Source organism: Falco biarmicus, chromosome 9 (genome assembly GCF_023638135.1).
Source record: "Falco biarmicus isolate bFalBia1 chromosome 9, bFalBia1.pri, whole genome shotgun sequence".
NCBI lineage: Eukaryota > Metazoa > Chordata > Aves > Falconiformes > Falconidae > Falco > Falco biarmicus.
Genome location: NC_079296.1, coordinates 10456340 through 10471960, shown reverse-complemented (window position 1 = coordinate 10471960; position 15621 = coordinate 10456340). Strand labels below are relative to the sequence as shown.

Here is a 15621-nt window from a genome sequence, read left to right as displayed (position 1 = left end):
GGAGCTGAACAACTGAGATGACTTTTATTAAAAGGGGTGTCCCGAGAAAGCAGCAAGAGGCACCCGCAGCAGCAGCTTCCCCTCAGCACGGCCCCACGCATGGCCTGGGGGCTGCTCTGACCCCATCCCTGAAGCCCTGGGCAGGAGTAGGGGGCAATGGGGGCGGGGAAGGTCAACAGGACCCCCCCTTGTCCCCAGAAGGCACTGTGTGAATTGGGGCTTGGTGCAGGGAAGTTCTGAGCAGGAGGGCAGGGATGCCTGTCCCCAGCATGTCCCCTTCCCCAGCAGGTCACTGGGCCATTCTTGTTCCAGCCAGGATGACCCCCCTGAAGTGTTGGGGGGAGGAAATGCCCAGCACCCCCCTGCCGTCATCACCCGGCCAAAGCTCCCTGAGAGCCGGGGGGCAGCCACCAGCCGAGGACGGTGGCAGTGTGGCAGAGTGCTGGCCATGGGACTCCCCAGCACCTCCCCATCCGAATCAGGCCAGCACTGAGGGTCCCTGCAGCAAATCCTTGGTGTGCTGTGTCCCGCACAGGACAGAGACAAGGACAGACCCAGCAGAAGTGACAGCAGCTATTCCAGACAAAGTAGCAGGAGGCATGGAGCACATCGCCCACCATCCCAGGGGGGGTGCCTACCCCCGACCGAGCAGGGGGTACACCAGGAAATAGCCCAGTGTGGAGCCCGCAATGGCCCCCAGAAAGATCCAGGTGTTGTAGGACATGACGGCCAGCATCACCATGTAGCCCAGCACCACCTGCACCACGTGGAACAGCGTCTGGCCGACGTGGTACTGAAACCACCTGTGGAAGATGGGAAACCCCATCAACGAGGGGCCAGGGCAGCTGGCACCCCTGCCTCGCCAGCAGTCCACAGCGGGCAGAGATGGGTTTGGGGAGAAGGGAGAGGGATGGGGGCTACAACCAGCAGTGCAGGGGGAAATCCCACGCCAACAGCACCGGGAGGGTATTACTAAGAGGTTGGCAGGAAGAAGAGCCTCGGGAATGGTCTGGGATGAAACAGAAAACCCCAGGGCTTGGCTCCAATGGCTTGTGCTGGGAAGGAAAGACCTGGGCCAGCTTTGCTGGGGTGCCTGAGCTGCTGCTGGTTCCCAGCCCTGAAGCACAAGGACCCTCCTGCACCCACAGTGGCTCCTGGGGGAATGCGAGCATTTAAGACAGTTGAAGAACACCCTGGACATCTCCCCCAGTACCTGGAGGGGCCGGGATGCCCCCAGGGCCACCTCCCGAGGCTGTACACCTGCCTCTTTCCTGCAAGCCTGTTAATCCCCGTCTGCCCCTTCACAGCCTTGCTCCTCTCCTGCGCTAGCCCAGGGGTCCTACATCCATCCCTGAGCCCCAGCCCCAGGCGACCCCACTAGCCAGGTGCATGGGGGTCCCCACAGTACCTGCCCTGTGTGAGGCCAGTGTCCTCCTCCTCCTCCGGCTCCACCAGTGCCTCTCGGCTGAGGCTGTGGGGCAGAGCCAGCAGCGCCCGCCGCAGCAGCACGGCCTTACCCATCTTGACGGCTTCGTAAAGCATCGACAGCAGCAGGATCACCAGCACTGAGAGTGCCATCCCTGCATGAGAAACACCCTGCTGCTGCGTGCTGGTGGGAGAGGGGGTGTGGGGGCAAGGAGGGGGACAGCAGGTCCTGGCACAGAGGGCTTGGGCACATCCATAGGATAAAGTGGAAGGAACGAAGGGCTCCTGGGATTGGGGTTGGGCCGCAGTGACAGGCAGCAGGTTTGGGATGTGCTGGGAAACGACGTATTTAGCCCAATCCCCCCTCCATATTCCTAGGGAGTATTTTTTGGAAGGGGTTGCTCTGAAAAAAATCAGCATCTTTGCATCTACTCCATAAAAATGAGAAGGTTGAAGTATGATGCTGGGACAATAATTTAAAAAAACCCAACAGCATAAAAGAAAACAGGAAGCTGAGTCACCACCGAGTGACCAGGAAGACGGGGGTTGGCAAGCCTGGGAGGGGGATGCTTCCCTGAGCAGCTTGGGAGGATCACCCCCTGCCCAGGGCATTACAGGGGCACGGCACTGTTCATCACGGTAGGAAAGGGTCAGCCAAAAACAGACAGTGCCCGCCGAGCTCTGGGGCAAGTGGAGCCCACCAGAGCTCTGCCCCGACCCCTCCAAGCAGTAGGTGCCCCCACACTAATGCTGCGTGGGGGCCCTGCTCCCCCTACTCCCAGCCCATTGCTAACACTGCTCCGGCTGGGAATGCAAAGCCACGGCTTGGTTCTCTGCCCCACATCCCTTTCCCTGGGTGGAAAACACAGCCGAACAGATGGGTGTCCTGGGGCTGGCAGCCTACCTGTGGGGGTGTGGACACTCCAGAAGTCAAACAGCAGCACTGCTGTGTCCGAGAAGTAGAAGGACATCTGGAAGAGAGGTCAAGCAGTGATGGGGCAGACAGGGGCTGGGGTGCCCACACCTTCAGTGGGTCCATGCACCCACCACTCCGAAGGGCTGAGCCCCAGTGCTGATGCTCAGCCGGGGTTTTACCAAATGGTGCAATTTCCCACCCCCAAATTCCTGAAACTGGAAGAGGAACTTGCACTGAAAATCAATCACGCAGACCACCCTCTAGCAGGACAGTTTTCACCTCTAGCAGCAGTTCCCGCGCCTGTGTCTGGGATGGTGAGAAAAAGAGTTTATCCCTGTGAGAGAGAGACGATCCCAGGGCTTCATTAGCCCAGATTTGAGAAGGGAAGGTCTGTGGGAGACAGACAGAAGCTAGTGGACATCATCTGCAGCCTGAAGCAGTGGTGGCCAGAGCCCAGCCACCCTCTGCTCTCCTCTGCCTCCCGTGGCTCCTCTTGTATCGCTGGGACCGGCCAAAGCACCCACAGCCACAGGCCTGATGATGGGCGCCAGGGCAGCTGGTCCAGGGCTGCCTCCCTGGCACAGGAGCATCGGTCCAAGCACTGGGGCTGCCGGGACCTACAAAGGCATCAACCCCCTCTTTATCACACTCAAACACGAAGAACAAGTACTGCTCTTGCGTAACGAATCCACCTACAGTGCTGATACCACAGCTGCCAAGTCTTGCTCCACCAAAAAGTGGAATTTTGTTGGGTTATTTTCTGCCTCCCTTCAGCGCTTCCCTCTAGCTAGTGCTCCTGGGGCTTGTGCTCTCTCCTCTGCTGCACCGACCCGGCTTTGGCCGCCCGCACCCACCGTTACTGGCACCAGCAGATGTGGCTGACGGGACCGGCCTCGGCCAGAAATACCATCCCATAACCGGGTGTCCACACCGCAGACAGGCTCTAATTACACCCTTCGGCCGCTTGTTACCCAAAGCACATTAGCATGTATAATTGGCTCATGCTTTTAAGCTTCCTTTGGCAACAGATTAATGATAATTAGCCTTTAAATAAAGCTAATTCTCCTTTGCAGGCTTCACCCATAAGTCTGTAGTGTCTTGTAAGGAAAAAGTAACTATCTTAAGGACAGGCGAAGAAAAGTGACCAGCAGAAGATCCCCTCACCGCACCAGGTCTCCCAGCCTGGGGTGAAGCCATGTGTCTTCAGGCACCCAGCGTGGCTGTGAGACCAAAACGATGCCTCTTGGGCCAATGACCCCTCGCTCCTCTCCTATAGCCACGCTAGAGCATGATCTCCCCAGACACAGCATCTTGCTGGGTGAGATGCAAACCTCAAAAGGATGAACCCTAAAAATCTCTGCGCCCTTTGCAAGAGAGGAATTGTGCTGGCGGGGCGATGGGGCAGGCCCAGGGATATGGCTTGGAGGGATGCGGTCCTGTCCTCACGCCCCTGCCCACACGGCAGTGATTCAGCAGGCGCTGGGGTAAGGCTGCACCCTGCTCCTCCTCTGCACCTTGCTGGTGCTCACACACGCAAATCAAGCTGCTGAAAGATATCCTGCACTGCCTCCTCCCATGCACGCAACACCTATGTGTCACCACTTAATTCACTGCAGTTCTGGGGTTAACCTTCACCATTAAGTGAAAAAACCAGTGGTGTACATGTGAAGCAGTGTTGGGCTGCCTGGCACATCCCAACCTGCTGCTCCAGTCTGACTGGGACACCTGGCCCCGAACGGCGGGATGAGCTGCCTCCCTGCAGCGCACCGACCCCTGGGATGCAAAACAGCACGGCTGTTCCAGCCAGCCCCAGCTGCAGCCCCCACTGGGGACACAGTGGCCTGGGGAGATGTCCCCACACCAGGGTGCTCCCTGGAGCCAGTGGGAGCCACCCCTTGAGCCTCACTGGGATGCTGCTACAGGAGGCTGGTGCCAGCAAACCGGGAGGACCCAGGAGCCTTTAAGCATCGCACCTCACACCTGAGCTTAAAGCACAAACCTGTGCCACGGCGATGGATTAAGGCTGCTGCCACGACGTGAGCTCGAGGGGCTGGTGTCAGCTGGCACCCGCGACAGCCCCGCCACGGGGATGGACGAGAGAGTGACGGCAGAGAGCGGGTGACAGGGGGAGCGGGGGGTGACAGGAGTGGGGGACGGGAGTGGGAGACAGTAGGGAGTGGGTGATAGGGGAGAGCTGGCGGTGGGGGAGCGTGGGTGATGGGGGAGTGGGTGACGGGTGATAAGGGGTGACGGGTGATAAGGGGCAGCGGGTGACAGGGCAGCGGGTGACAGGGAGCCTTCGGGTAGGGGACGCGCAGCCCCGGGGTGCCAGGCGCAGGCTGCCCACCCGCCGCACGCCTCACCGGGGCCGCGGTTTGGGGATCGCTGCCCGGCCCCGGCTGAGCGGGGGGCGCGGGGGGGGCGCAGCGGCTACGCAGGGACGTGCGTGGTCTCCGCGCCGACCTACGGGTCCCGCACCGGTGAGCCTGCGGGGCCCCCCCGGGACGCACACCCGGCCCGGCCGCCCCCCGGCCCGGCTCACCTGCATGGCGGCGGTGCGCGGCCCCGTCGCTGCCCGCCCCGTCGCAGCCCGGCTCGGCTCGGCCCGGCCCAGCCCGTCGCGGGCGCTGACACGAGCAGCGGGGCTCGCTGGGAGTTGTAGTGCGGAGGGGGGCGGGGCACGCGCCGGGCGGGGCGGCCGCGGGCAGCGGGGAGGGGGCTCAGCATCCCTGCGGGGGGAGGGGGCTCAGCATCCCTGCGGGGGGAGGGGGCTCAGCGTCCCCGGGCAGCGGGGAGGGGGCTCAGCATCCCTGCGGAGGGAGGGGGCTCAGCATCTCCGGGCAGCGGGGAGGGGGCTGGTCCCGTTTCCCACCCCATCCCCGTTCCCAGCAGTAGCAAAAAGCCCCTCGAAGCATTCACGAGTGTTTCTGCCGCTTTCCCCACGGAATCACAGGGCGCTTGCAACCCCAGCCGCCCCGCAGCTGCAGAAGACGAGAAGTCTTCCCCCCACCATCAAGGCTTTCCCGGAAAGGGGCAGGATTTCCGAAGGGGAACTTGGCTTCCCAGCTGGGGCCGCAGCAAGAGCACGCAGGCGCTCTCTCCTTGCTGGCCCTCCCTGCCCATCTCCATTTCCCGGGGGGCAGGAGCTGGAGCTGCCCCTGCCTCAGTTTCCCCAAGTGCTGATGCCCACAGAGGCACCCAGTGCCTGCCAGGGGATATACGTGTAAGTCCCTGCTTGGGAAGGGGATAGGGGGCCGCAGGCAAAACACCACTGTTAGTAGCCAGTGTATTTTTCCTTGTCACTAGAGAGGTGGAATTGAAGTTATTCACGGTGTGTTGGCTACTTGAATTAAGAAAAAATACTGGATAAACCCACCAATGCGCTACTTCTCTTTAAAATCTTTCCTCAAGTTTCCATCAAAAATGGACACCCGATTTTTTTGGCAGCTGAAGCTCCTCTGGGTGGTGGCCAGCATGGCTGGCGGGTGAGGTGAAGACTGTGCCTGCCGCTTTCCTCCTTTGCAAAAACACAGCGGAGAACGCTGCTAAAAAGAGTAATTTGTGCAAAGAAAAAGCAAAACCAAACAAAAAAAAAAACCCACCCCAGAAAACAAAAAACATTCTGCCCTGAAAAAAATGTTGGTTTGCTGTCACTTGAGAGTCTGCTCTGCTTATGTCCCCTGGATCCAACATGTGCCTTGAGTTGGGATTTAATTTTCCCTTTGCAATCTGCTGCATAGGGTGTCTCTCCTCAGCACCCAGCACCCACGGGTGCTGCCCGAGCCCCTGCCTGCCCCCTGCTCCCCAGCCAGCCCCCTGCTCCCCAGCCAGCCCGGCCACGAGCAGCTCCGCTTCCCCTTTCACCTCCCTGCCAGGAAGGGAGGTGGCTGCATGGCAGGGACCACCGGGGTGACAATGCACCCGCATGTCCCCATGGTGGGCTGCAGGTGAGGGCATGTCGCCGGGGGGTTCCCACAGGGTGGTGGCAGCTGCAGGGGGAGGAAAGGCCGGTGGGTCCAGGACTGGCATCATGCCCTTGCAGGGCAGAGCTGGGAGCGGTTTTACAGAGGGGTACCCCACATGACAAGCAGTGTATTGCAGCAAACAGAAATGAAATGCCAGAGTGGAAAAACCCTTTTCAAGGCACTCGGTCACTGCCCCCTGTCCCCCTTGGCGAGTACGGCTGGTGATGCACCCGGGCACAGTGGGGATGGCTACTGCAACCCACAAAAAGATGCTACACCAGGGACTGAGCTAGCAAAGAGCGGTACAGCTTGCACACACAATTCAGCATTGCTTAAGCTGCTCCCTAAGTACTGTGCCCCCCCAAAAAGCTTCACCTGCTGCTCTCCTTGACCCCCAGGGCAGGGTAGGGTCTGGGTGCTGCGCTGCTCCACCGGCACTGGTGCTCAACTCACCTGGGCACACATGCTGCAAGGGCAAGGTAGGCAAGCTCCGCGTTAGACTCTGCAGTGAAGGGTGCTGAGAAAACCAGCGGTGCAGCACAAAACCAGCTGAGATCTCGGGGGTCTGGGGCTGTGCACCAGCGAAATGGGGGTGCTGGAATACAGCTATGGCTCAGGTGCCACACGGAAGCCCTCTGCCCTTGGGAGTCACCTGTACCCACCTAGGGCCAAGCAGCCCAGCAATAGCAGGAGGGTTAGAGGCAAGGGAAACACTGGTGGGAACAACAGAAATAGAGCAGTGAGTATCAGTACTGCAGCACGGGCTTCAGTTCCTGCCCCTGCACGAGCAGAGCAATGCTGCCTTGCAGCACAGTCCTGCTGTAGCACCCGGGTCTACCCCACCAAAAGCCCACTGACCCCCACCTGAGTTGCAGACCCACAACAGAGCCAGAACTTGGGCAGGTTTTGCATTCTCCAGCCCTTCTCAATCCCTGCTGCTTGCAGCAGCCTGCGGTCGCTTTGCCCGGCAGAGAGCAGGTAGCGCAGCAGGGATCTGCCTGCTGGGGCTCTCCAGGCTGCTCCTCAGCCTGGTCCTGGGGGGATGAGCCTCCGAGCATTTGTGCACTTGACCGAGGCAAAGAAAATCCCCTTTCCTTTCCCTCCTCCCAAGCTAGCGGGATTTTTTTTGGCGTTTTTTTCTTCAGCAGACAGCTTAGTTCTTGGTGGTTATAATTACACAAGCCTCCCCCAATCAGTCATTAAATTAGCACCTTCTTTCATACATATATATATATAATATATAATTTATAAAGAAATGAATTTTGTAAACAATATTCTTCTACTCCAGAAGGAAGTGTAGTCCGTGGCATAATGCAGCTACAAACACGTATCTCAGAAAGAGGAGCAGCAGCTCTGGGGAGCGGGTGGGAGCCCCATGCCACCCCCAGCCTCCGCGCATGTCCCCAGCAGGACAGTTCTTGGGTGGGGAGCGAACTGGCCGGCTCGGTTTGGGTGTCACCGGTTTCAGCTGAAGCAAACTGGTCCAACTGTGAAACCAAACTGGTGCGAGGCATCGCCATTGTGAAAGACGGCCAGGTCCCGCAGGGGCAGCAGGGAGAGCTCCTCTGTGGTGAACTGGAAGATGGTGTCGGTGATGGAGGACTCGTTGTCCAGCTGAAACAAGCACCAGGGGCAGCTGAGTGGCACAGAAACCCTCGGCTGGTGGGCCTGGAGGACCCTCTCAGAGCACCCGCTGTCCCCTTTGCTGCTCCGGTTGCTCCTCGATACACCCAACAGCCCTGTGGGCATGGCCAGGTCTCCATCCCCAGCCCTTCGTGGCTTGTCCAGGGAGGTGGCCTCCCCCCTGTCCCATTCATGCCCTGCCACATCCCAGCCTGCTTCCCAAGACCAGGGCAGCTCCTTGGGCCCAGGGAGAGGATGCTCTCCATCCCCATCCCGCCACGTGAAGCTGCATCCACCAGGTTTATCCCAAACCCCGAGGGTGCCAACCATGCTGAGGGGCTCTGCAAATGTCGGGGGACTAGAAAAGGGTCTGGCCACAGCCAGGCTTACCACACAGCCCTGCAGGCTGGCTGCATAGCTCTGCTCCCGGGAGTCGGCCAGGAAGCGGATTTCCTTCTCGGGCTGGGGCTGGCCCTGCTCGGGAGCGGGTCTGCAGGAGTATGAGACCTTCTGGGTGGCCAGGTGGCTGTGCAGGCGGAGGAAACGGAGCTGCACCGGGCTGGCCCCCTCGTACTCCAGCTGCAGGGGCAACGAGAGAGAAACCCGGGTAGCGGGGGCTGCCTGGAGGTACCTGTGCTTCCCCCAGTTCCAAACTAGGCAGGATTCAGCTGTCTGCTAAAGCACTCGTTTGGATTTTCTTGCAGAAGGAGGTGTCACATCCCACCATGCACAGCCAGTGGGACCTTGTGCCCAGGCACTTCCCACCACAGCAGGGCAGGCACTGGAAGACCCCCGATCCCACGAGATGGGCATTGTGTCCCCTTGGCTGTCCTGGCCAGGCACTCACCAGGAAGCCCCCGGGCAGGGCGCTGAACCACTCAAAGGTGTCCTTGGAGGTGTAGGCACTCAGCCAAGCCTTGATAGGGACCTGTGGGGAGTGGGGACCATGTCACACTGTCCCAGGCTTCAGTTCCCTGGGACTTGCAAACTTTGTGACCAGGATCCTCACCCCAAAGTGCTCCAACAGTTCCCTGGGATGGCAGTGGTCACCACAGCAAGGGACCGGCCACATTGTCCCCTCTCCAGCCCTGACAACCCCTGTCCTCACCTGCCCCGAGGGATAACACGGGGCTGAAGCTGCCCCATGAAAGCCACCCCATACCTGGTTGTGGACGGGGGCTATGCAGGTCTCACCCCCTGCTGTGAAGTTGCAGAAGGCCACCAGTGCGTCCTGGGGGCTGCCCTGGTTGGGGTCGATGTAGTATTGCCCTGGAGGGAGGCAGAGGGGAGGTCCTGGCACCCAGTTTTTGGAACAAGGAGGATGCCATGCTGTACCGTGCCATCCCACCCCAGCTTGTAGCACATTCCTGGCTGCAACTTCCATCCTCCTGGGATGCAGCCTGGCTGCCATCCTGTTTCTCCAGGGATGCCCATGAAACGCAGCTGAGCTCATCCCCCCAAATCCTTATTCCCTCTTAACTGCAGAAGCTGCCTGTTCCCCCACATTGGCCAGCAGGGAGGGCTGGCCTGAAGTGAGGCCATTGTGGGGGGACCCCGTGTGCACCCCAGTACCGTTGGGCAGGCTGGGGTGAGCCAGCAGCAGCTCCTTGCAGGTGGCCGCTGGGTTGGTTTTGGTGCCGTTGGGTTGCTCGACAAGAGCTTGCAGCTCCTGACTCAAGGTGTCCAGCAGAGCCCAGACCGCAGTGTAATTCAGGTGGTTGGAGGGATAAATTAGGTGCTGAAAGAAAAAGAGGGGGATATAACCAAGCTGACATCAGCTCCCCCCTCCCCACCTCTTATTTTGTCTAGGAGCATCATTGGGTGCTCAGGGAGAGGATGGGACACGCAGGGCACAAGGACAAGCCTGGTGGGAGAGAGATTAACCAGAACCGCTTGCTCTCTCTGCAAGGACTTTGGCCCCTGTGCACAGAGGACCTCAGAAGCAGTGGGAGATGGGACAGCACCACTGTCAGCCCCTTCCCACCCCAGTCGACACCCACCAAAAGCAGGATGGGAAGCCCTTGCCCCCATGCACTCACCCGCAGCTGCTCCCTGGACAGCATCAGCGTGGGTCCTCTGGGACCAGGGGGGCCAGCGAGACCCTGGGTGACAATGACAATGCTGGTGATGCTGACTGCTACCCACGAGCCCCCCCCCCCCCCCCCCATTTTCAGCTCCTCCAACAGTGCCAGCAGCTGGCCATCCCCACGGCATGGCATGGCATGGCATGGTGGGACCTCACTGCCAAACCCGAGGGAGAAGGGACCCAAATTTTGGCACGAGGGACATTAGCGGCTCTGCTTACCGGTGTGCCCGGTGTGCCCCTGGGTCCCGGCAGCCCCGGGAAGCCTTTCGGCCCCTGCCAAAGGTCAAGGTGGAGGAGAGAAGAAAAGCAAGGTGGCAAGATGCTGCTGTGCTGAGCTGCACCCCAGGGTGCCCCACAGGGCCACCCTGCACTCCGGGGAGAGGACAGGGGGGGATGGTGCCCCACAGCAGGGCTGAGCCCAGCTCAGGTGCTTCCCCCTACTTACTTTGGGTCCAGACAAGCCCTGGAAGAGAAGGACAAGTCCCAGCTAAGACGGAGGCAGGTGGGATTGAAGCCCCATCACAGCGTAACTGCGGGTGGGTCCAGGAGTGAACCCCAAACCTGCCCAGAGGGTGAGGGACTCACCGGTGTCCCGGGGATGCCAGGGTGTCCCCGTGGGCCGGGGGGGCCAGTGTCACCCTGCAAAGACACCGGAGGAGGTCAGGACACTGCATGGGGCATCTCCCAGCCCTATGTCCTTCTACAGCTCAGCCCCTTCCCCAGGTGGATTTTGCACAGAAAAATGAGGAATTCACCCCAAATAGTCACCTTGGTTCCTGCCATCCCCCCTCCACCCTGCCCTTACCTGCTGTCCCTTGGGTCCTGGCCTCCCAGGGATGCCATGGGGTCCCAGCTTGCCCTAGGAGACATGGAAGGGTGTCACACAGGGTGACAAGGGACCAAGAGGGGGGAGGAAAAGAGCAAACCCCTTCACACACCTTGAAGCCATCGTCCCCTTGCTGTCCCAGCTCGCCCACACTGCCCTTCTCGCCCTAGGAGAGAGTGAGGGAGAGCTCTGGTGGCAAAGAGGAGGGTAGAAACCCCCTGGGACACCAGGCCGAGGTGGGGGGCTCTGCCCTGGACGGTGGGCTTCGGGAACCCTACTCTAGTTACCCCGTCAGTGGTGTTTCATTGCGTAGGCAACAGAGGTTTTGCTTGCTGCCTGACCCTGGCAGGAGACACCTGCCTGAGGACGTTTCCCAAGGTCGAATATCTCCTGGCCTCCAGCAAACAGTTGGAAATGGGAAATCCCCAGTTACAGCTGGGTGCAAAATTTCTGAAAAAAACCTTCCATTCTTCTGGTTTGGTAGAATTAACTGTAGCCATATTGCTGGGGAAGGAGGAGGTGTGATAGCGCATCTGCCTCCCCTCCTCAGCTGTGACGGGTAAAAACTGAAAGCATTTTGTCCCAGACTAAAATATCATTCAAGACAACCTCGCAACTTCCCAGAAAACCCTTTGGGAAAACAAAGAAAATTTCTTGTGTGCTGAAATCTGGTGGAGCAGGGGAAGAAACCACAGCGGAGCAGCTGCCCACAGCCTCCTCTCCCAGGCTCTGGCCTTGCTGAACACCCTGGACTTTAGCTTCTGCTATTGCTCATTTAGCTCGCAATAAATTTAATGCTGAGGTTTCATTTTCCTGAATGCTGTGAGCAACTATCCGCCACCAGGGACTGCTTGTCACTCTTATTTACAGCCTTATGGCTGATGGATGGGGCCGTGAGGATACGCTTTGCTTCTCAGGCCAAGGTTGGATCCATCAGCTCATCAGTAATGGCACAGAGATGGTATGTGCTTGTGCTGCATCAGCATCAACACTGAGAGCAGGGGATTAAAGGACTATGCTGCTGCTTGCAACTCCAGGAGGATGGAGAGGCTGGAACAGGACCTGGTTTTGGAGAAAGCCTCACGGTCCCACCTCGCAGCACCTGGGGACATGGTCAACCCCCAAAGAAGGATGCTGCAGCGATCAGGGTTCAAGAAGAGGGGAATAAGTGATGGCATCCAGCAAATTAAATGCTAGCCCGGCCCAGAGTCCCCCTGTCCCCGTGCCTGGGACTCAAGTGCCCAGTACATATCACCTACCTTGGGTCCTTTCGGTCCAGGGTCTCCCTTCATGCCTTTCAGCCCTGGGATGCCCTAAGAGAGAAATGATGCAGTACCGCATCACCCTGCGCCTGAGCTGCTCCCGTCGGCTCCCTGGCAAAGGGGAACCTTGCCACAATGGTGGCTTCCAGGATTCTGAGAATTTCAGGCAGTTTTACAAACTTTGAGGTATTTTCTCATCATATCTTTGATTTTTGCTTTCAGGAGGATCCCTCAAGCAAAGACCATTAAATAGTGCAGTTCAGGTCCCTTAGCTGGTTGCCGAACATGCCACCTTTCTTCTGTGAAGTTTCCAAAGTCAGGATTTTTATTTTAAATGAGAAAAAACAATTCTCAGCAATTAAAAAAACCCCAAACATCTGAGTAGGTTTTTTGGGGGAATGCTGGCTGCTGCAGTGCAGCCAGTCCCTCCAGCCATGGCAGCTCGCTGGGCACATGGGCACAGTCCTCCACAAGTGCTCAGCACTGCCGAGCATCAGACACTTAACTGGAAGGGAAGTATTTGGCCTCTAGAACAACATATTGGAAATTACGTGATTTGCCTGACTGCATGCACATTGTTGGGATGCTAATTTGGGAGGAGAAGGCACAATGAGATGGTTAAATGACAGATGGTTAAAACACCTAGAAACATCACTTATTTTAAATGGGTCTCTGCTTTGGTTGTCTGCAGAGCTGGGTTGCACAGTGGTACCTGTGGGGGCCAAACAGTGAGCAGCTGTCACCCCAAAACCTTCAAACTAATACTCACATAGGGTCCCTGGGGGCCCTGGGGTCCTTCCAGCCCCTTGTCACCTGGGTAGCCCTGAAATGCAAAAGCGAGAGATCCTGGCTGGTGAGCCCAGAGGGGCAGGGCGAGGGGAGGCAGGAGTGATGCCCTGATGCCTCTTGCAGGGAAAGCAGCCCATGGGGGCTGGGGGTGTGGAAGACCCTTGTCTTGAGCTGGAAGGGACTGGGGACACAGAGCCCTCCAGCTATGCGGTGCCCCTGTATTGGCTTATTGTTTTCTGAGCTGGGGCTCAGGTAGTTGGGAGCACTCCCTGTCTTGAGAGCACCCCTGAGCTGTCAGGGTGCCAAAGCAGCCCTTGCCCTGGTGGGGCAAAGCCAACCTACCTTGGGTCCCTGGGGACCTCTCGGGGGTCGGTGGCCAACTTTGCCTCGCTTCCCCTGGGAATGACAGATGAAAGACTCACGAGCAATTCAGGCATGTTAAAGGCACTAAGCTGGCTGCCCCACATCCCCCTCGCTGCCCCCCCAGGGTTGCTGAGCCCCCAGCAAACTGGGGGTGCTCTGCAAGATCTCTGTGGGTTCTAAGCATCAGCCCCATGCTTCCTGCCAACCTCCATGGGGACAACAATGCCGTTTACCCGTCTGCCAGCTTCTCCAGGGACCCCTTCTTCCCCTTCGTGCCCCATATCACCCTGGGGGAAGAAGAGACAGGAGACGTGGGTCACCAGCAGGCCAGCCACAGCCTGAACCAGGACTGGGGAAAAGGGGCTGCTTGCTGCGTGGAGATGGGGACGGAGCTCAGCAGGTGCTGTGGGACCCTGGGGATGGAGACCAAGGCCATAGTGCGCAGCTGGCCACTGAAGGGGAGGTTCCCTGTTTCCAAGGGCACCCGAGTCAGGATGGAGGCAGCCCTGTGGGGCTGAACTGGGGAGACTTGCCAGCCCCTCACCCAAAAACCAGCCAAGACAGCCCAAAGGCATCGAAGGGGTCTGTGTTTGCCAGGCACTGGTGCACAGCTGCCTTTACAGCAGGGAGAAGCAGGTCCCCCCAGGGCGATTCCCCCTGGTTTCTCTCCACAGACCACAGTGGGGTTGACCAGCTCAGGCTCAGCCACCCCATGTCTGGTGGCTGGTCTCCCCCCCAGGTGCCATCCACAGAAGACGATTTCAAAGGTACCTTTTCTCCTTTGCGACCTTTCCAGCCTTTAGGACCAGCTTGTCCTGGAGACCCCTAAAATCTCAAAGGAGAAGGAAACCCCTCCGTAAGGATGCTGTGCCAGGGATGTCTCCTCCCAGTCTCCCTCCCTGCTCTTGCCACAGCGTGCGCAGGAGGATGCTCTAAGCTGAAGTCTCCATTTGAGACTTTTGCCCCTCTCTGGAGCAGGCTGGGCAGAGTGGGGCAACAAGGGCGTTCCAGTAGGAACAGGAGATGTTGCCCATGTGGGATCTCACCGCAGCTGGGAGATCCCAGCATCCTACCATCTGTGCCAGGAGAACCAGTATGGCTCCATCCCATTCCTCACCGTTTGCCCTGGTTTTCCTGGCTTGCCTGGCTTCCCTTTCACACCTGCCAGGCCCTAGGAAGTGGGGGAAAAAAAAAAAAAAAAAGTATGAAAATCAACCCAGCTCGAAGAAAAAGCTCCAGGGTTATTCACCCAAATCCTGGGAAGGCTGTTAGAGTGGCAGAGACAGAAAAACCAGAGGCAGAGAAGCAGGGTAGCAGAGGAGCCCACTCACCTCGGTGCCACTCAGCCCTGGGGCTCCAGCTTCACCTGGTGGCCCGAGAGGACCCTGAGTTCATGAGGGGACAAAAGACCAACAGATGAGGCTGGCATCAGCGCCAGGTTATTTGGAGGAAGGCAGGAGGGCGCGTACAAAGCCAGCTGCCTCGCCCCAGCGTCTGGGCTGGGGTTGCTCCCCGCAGGGACTGCTGGTGTTGTGCCAGGGAAGACCACCCTGTGGGGACATCCCCTGCCCATCCCCATGGCAGAGTTACCTGCTGGCCTGGCTCTCCCTTGGCTCCCACTGCTCCTCTGGCTCCTTCGTGCCCAGTGTAGCCCCGGAGCCCAGGGGCACCCACTGGCCCCCGGGCACCTGCTGCGCCCTGGGGTGCACACAGAGGGGGGCACAGGTTACACTCCAGCCCAGCCCCACCTGGAGCAGGGCTTGAGCAGCTGCCCCCTGAGGGGCTTCAACCACACCAAGCCACAACTCCTGCTGTCTGCTTTGCAAATCCACCCAGAGTTTATTCTGCATCCCAACCTCTCCCAGGAAAGGCGACTGCCTGAGTTAAGGACATGTCTTGCCTGGGTAAAGTGACACTGCAACACGGGAAAACTGGGATGCACATGGGATGTATCCTGCTGCTGAGTGCAGGGCACCAGTAACACACCTGGGGCTCTGTGCATGTCAGGACCAGGACCATAAAAATGCATCTCAGGGCAGAGTGCTCCTGAGCACAGGTGGCTCCTGGAGCCACCTGACCCTATGGACACCCACAGATCTGCTCGGGGACAGCAGAGGGGGAAACCAAGTGCCCCAGGCAGACTCCAACAGCCGAGCATTAATTGCGCAACAGCTGGCGGCACTTCTGCACGGTTTTTAACAGCTATATTAAACGCCTTTGTGGAGGTTTGGCTCTAGGGAAACCAGGGAAACAATGACTCAGTTACGAAGCCACTGCAGGGCAGGACCTGGGAGACACTGCCTGGAACCGGGGCTGCCAGAGCTTGCTTTGTGGCCACCCCCGGGGTGAGGGTGAGGCACAGCCCC

The 15621-nt window shown here is 59.0% G+C and overlaps 2 protein-coding genes across 2 annotated transcripts in view; both read right to left on the bottom strand.

Moving 5' to 3' along the window:
• Positions 1–5: 5 nt before the first annotated feature.
• On the bottom strand, positions 6–5012 carry SLC31A2 (solute carrier family 31 member 2). The gene is made up of 4 exons (XM_056352383.1): positions 4884–5012; positions 2330–2396; positions 1409–1580; positions 6–803 (listed from the first exon to the last, which is right to left on the bottom strand). The coding sequence occupies exons 1-4, from the start codon at positions 4887–4889 to the stop codon at positions 635–637; spliced, it is 414 nt and encodes a 137-aa protein (XP_056208358.1). The 5' UTR covers positions 4890–5012; the 3' UTR covers positions 6–634.
• A 2549-nt stretch (positions 5013–7561) lies between these two features.
• LOC130155549 (collagen alpha-1(I) chain-like) overlaps positions 7562–15621 on the bottom strand; it is a 90636-nt gene continuing 82576 nt past the window's right edge. The window contains exons 51-69 of the mRNA XM_056352936.1: positions 14846–14953; positions 14587–14640; positions 14373–14426; positions 14027–14080; positions 13489–13542; positions 13235–13288; positions 12873–12926; positions 12101–12154; positions 10954–11007; positions 10821–10874; positions 10601–10654; positions 10461–10478; positions 10235–10288; positions 9969–10031; positions 9502–9667; positions 9092–9198; positions 8777–8857; positions 8320–8508; positions 7562–7920 (exon numbers count right to left, since the gene is read on the bottom strand). Coding sequence (XP_056208911.1) covers positions 7771–7920; positions 8320–8508; positions 8777–8857; positions 9092–9198; positions 9502–9667; positions 9969–10031; positions 10235–10288; positions 10461–10478; positions 10601–10654; positions 10821–10874; positions 10954–11007; positions 12101–12154; positions 12873–12926; positions 13235–13288; positions 13489–13542; positions 14027–14080; positions 14373–14426; positions 14587–14640; positions 14846–14953 — 1476 coding nt within the window. The 3' untranslated portion in view covers positions 7562–7770. The remainder of the gene's footprint in view (positions 7921–8319; positions 8509–8776; positions 8858–9091; positions 9199–9501; positions 9668–9968; positions 10032–10234; positions 10289–10460; positions 10479–10600; positions 10655–10820; positions 10875–10953; positions 11008–12100; positions 12155–12872; positions 12927–13234; positions 13289–13488; positions 13543–14026; positions 14081–14372; positions 14427–14586; positions 14641–14845; positions 14954–15621) is intronic.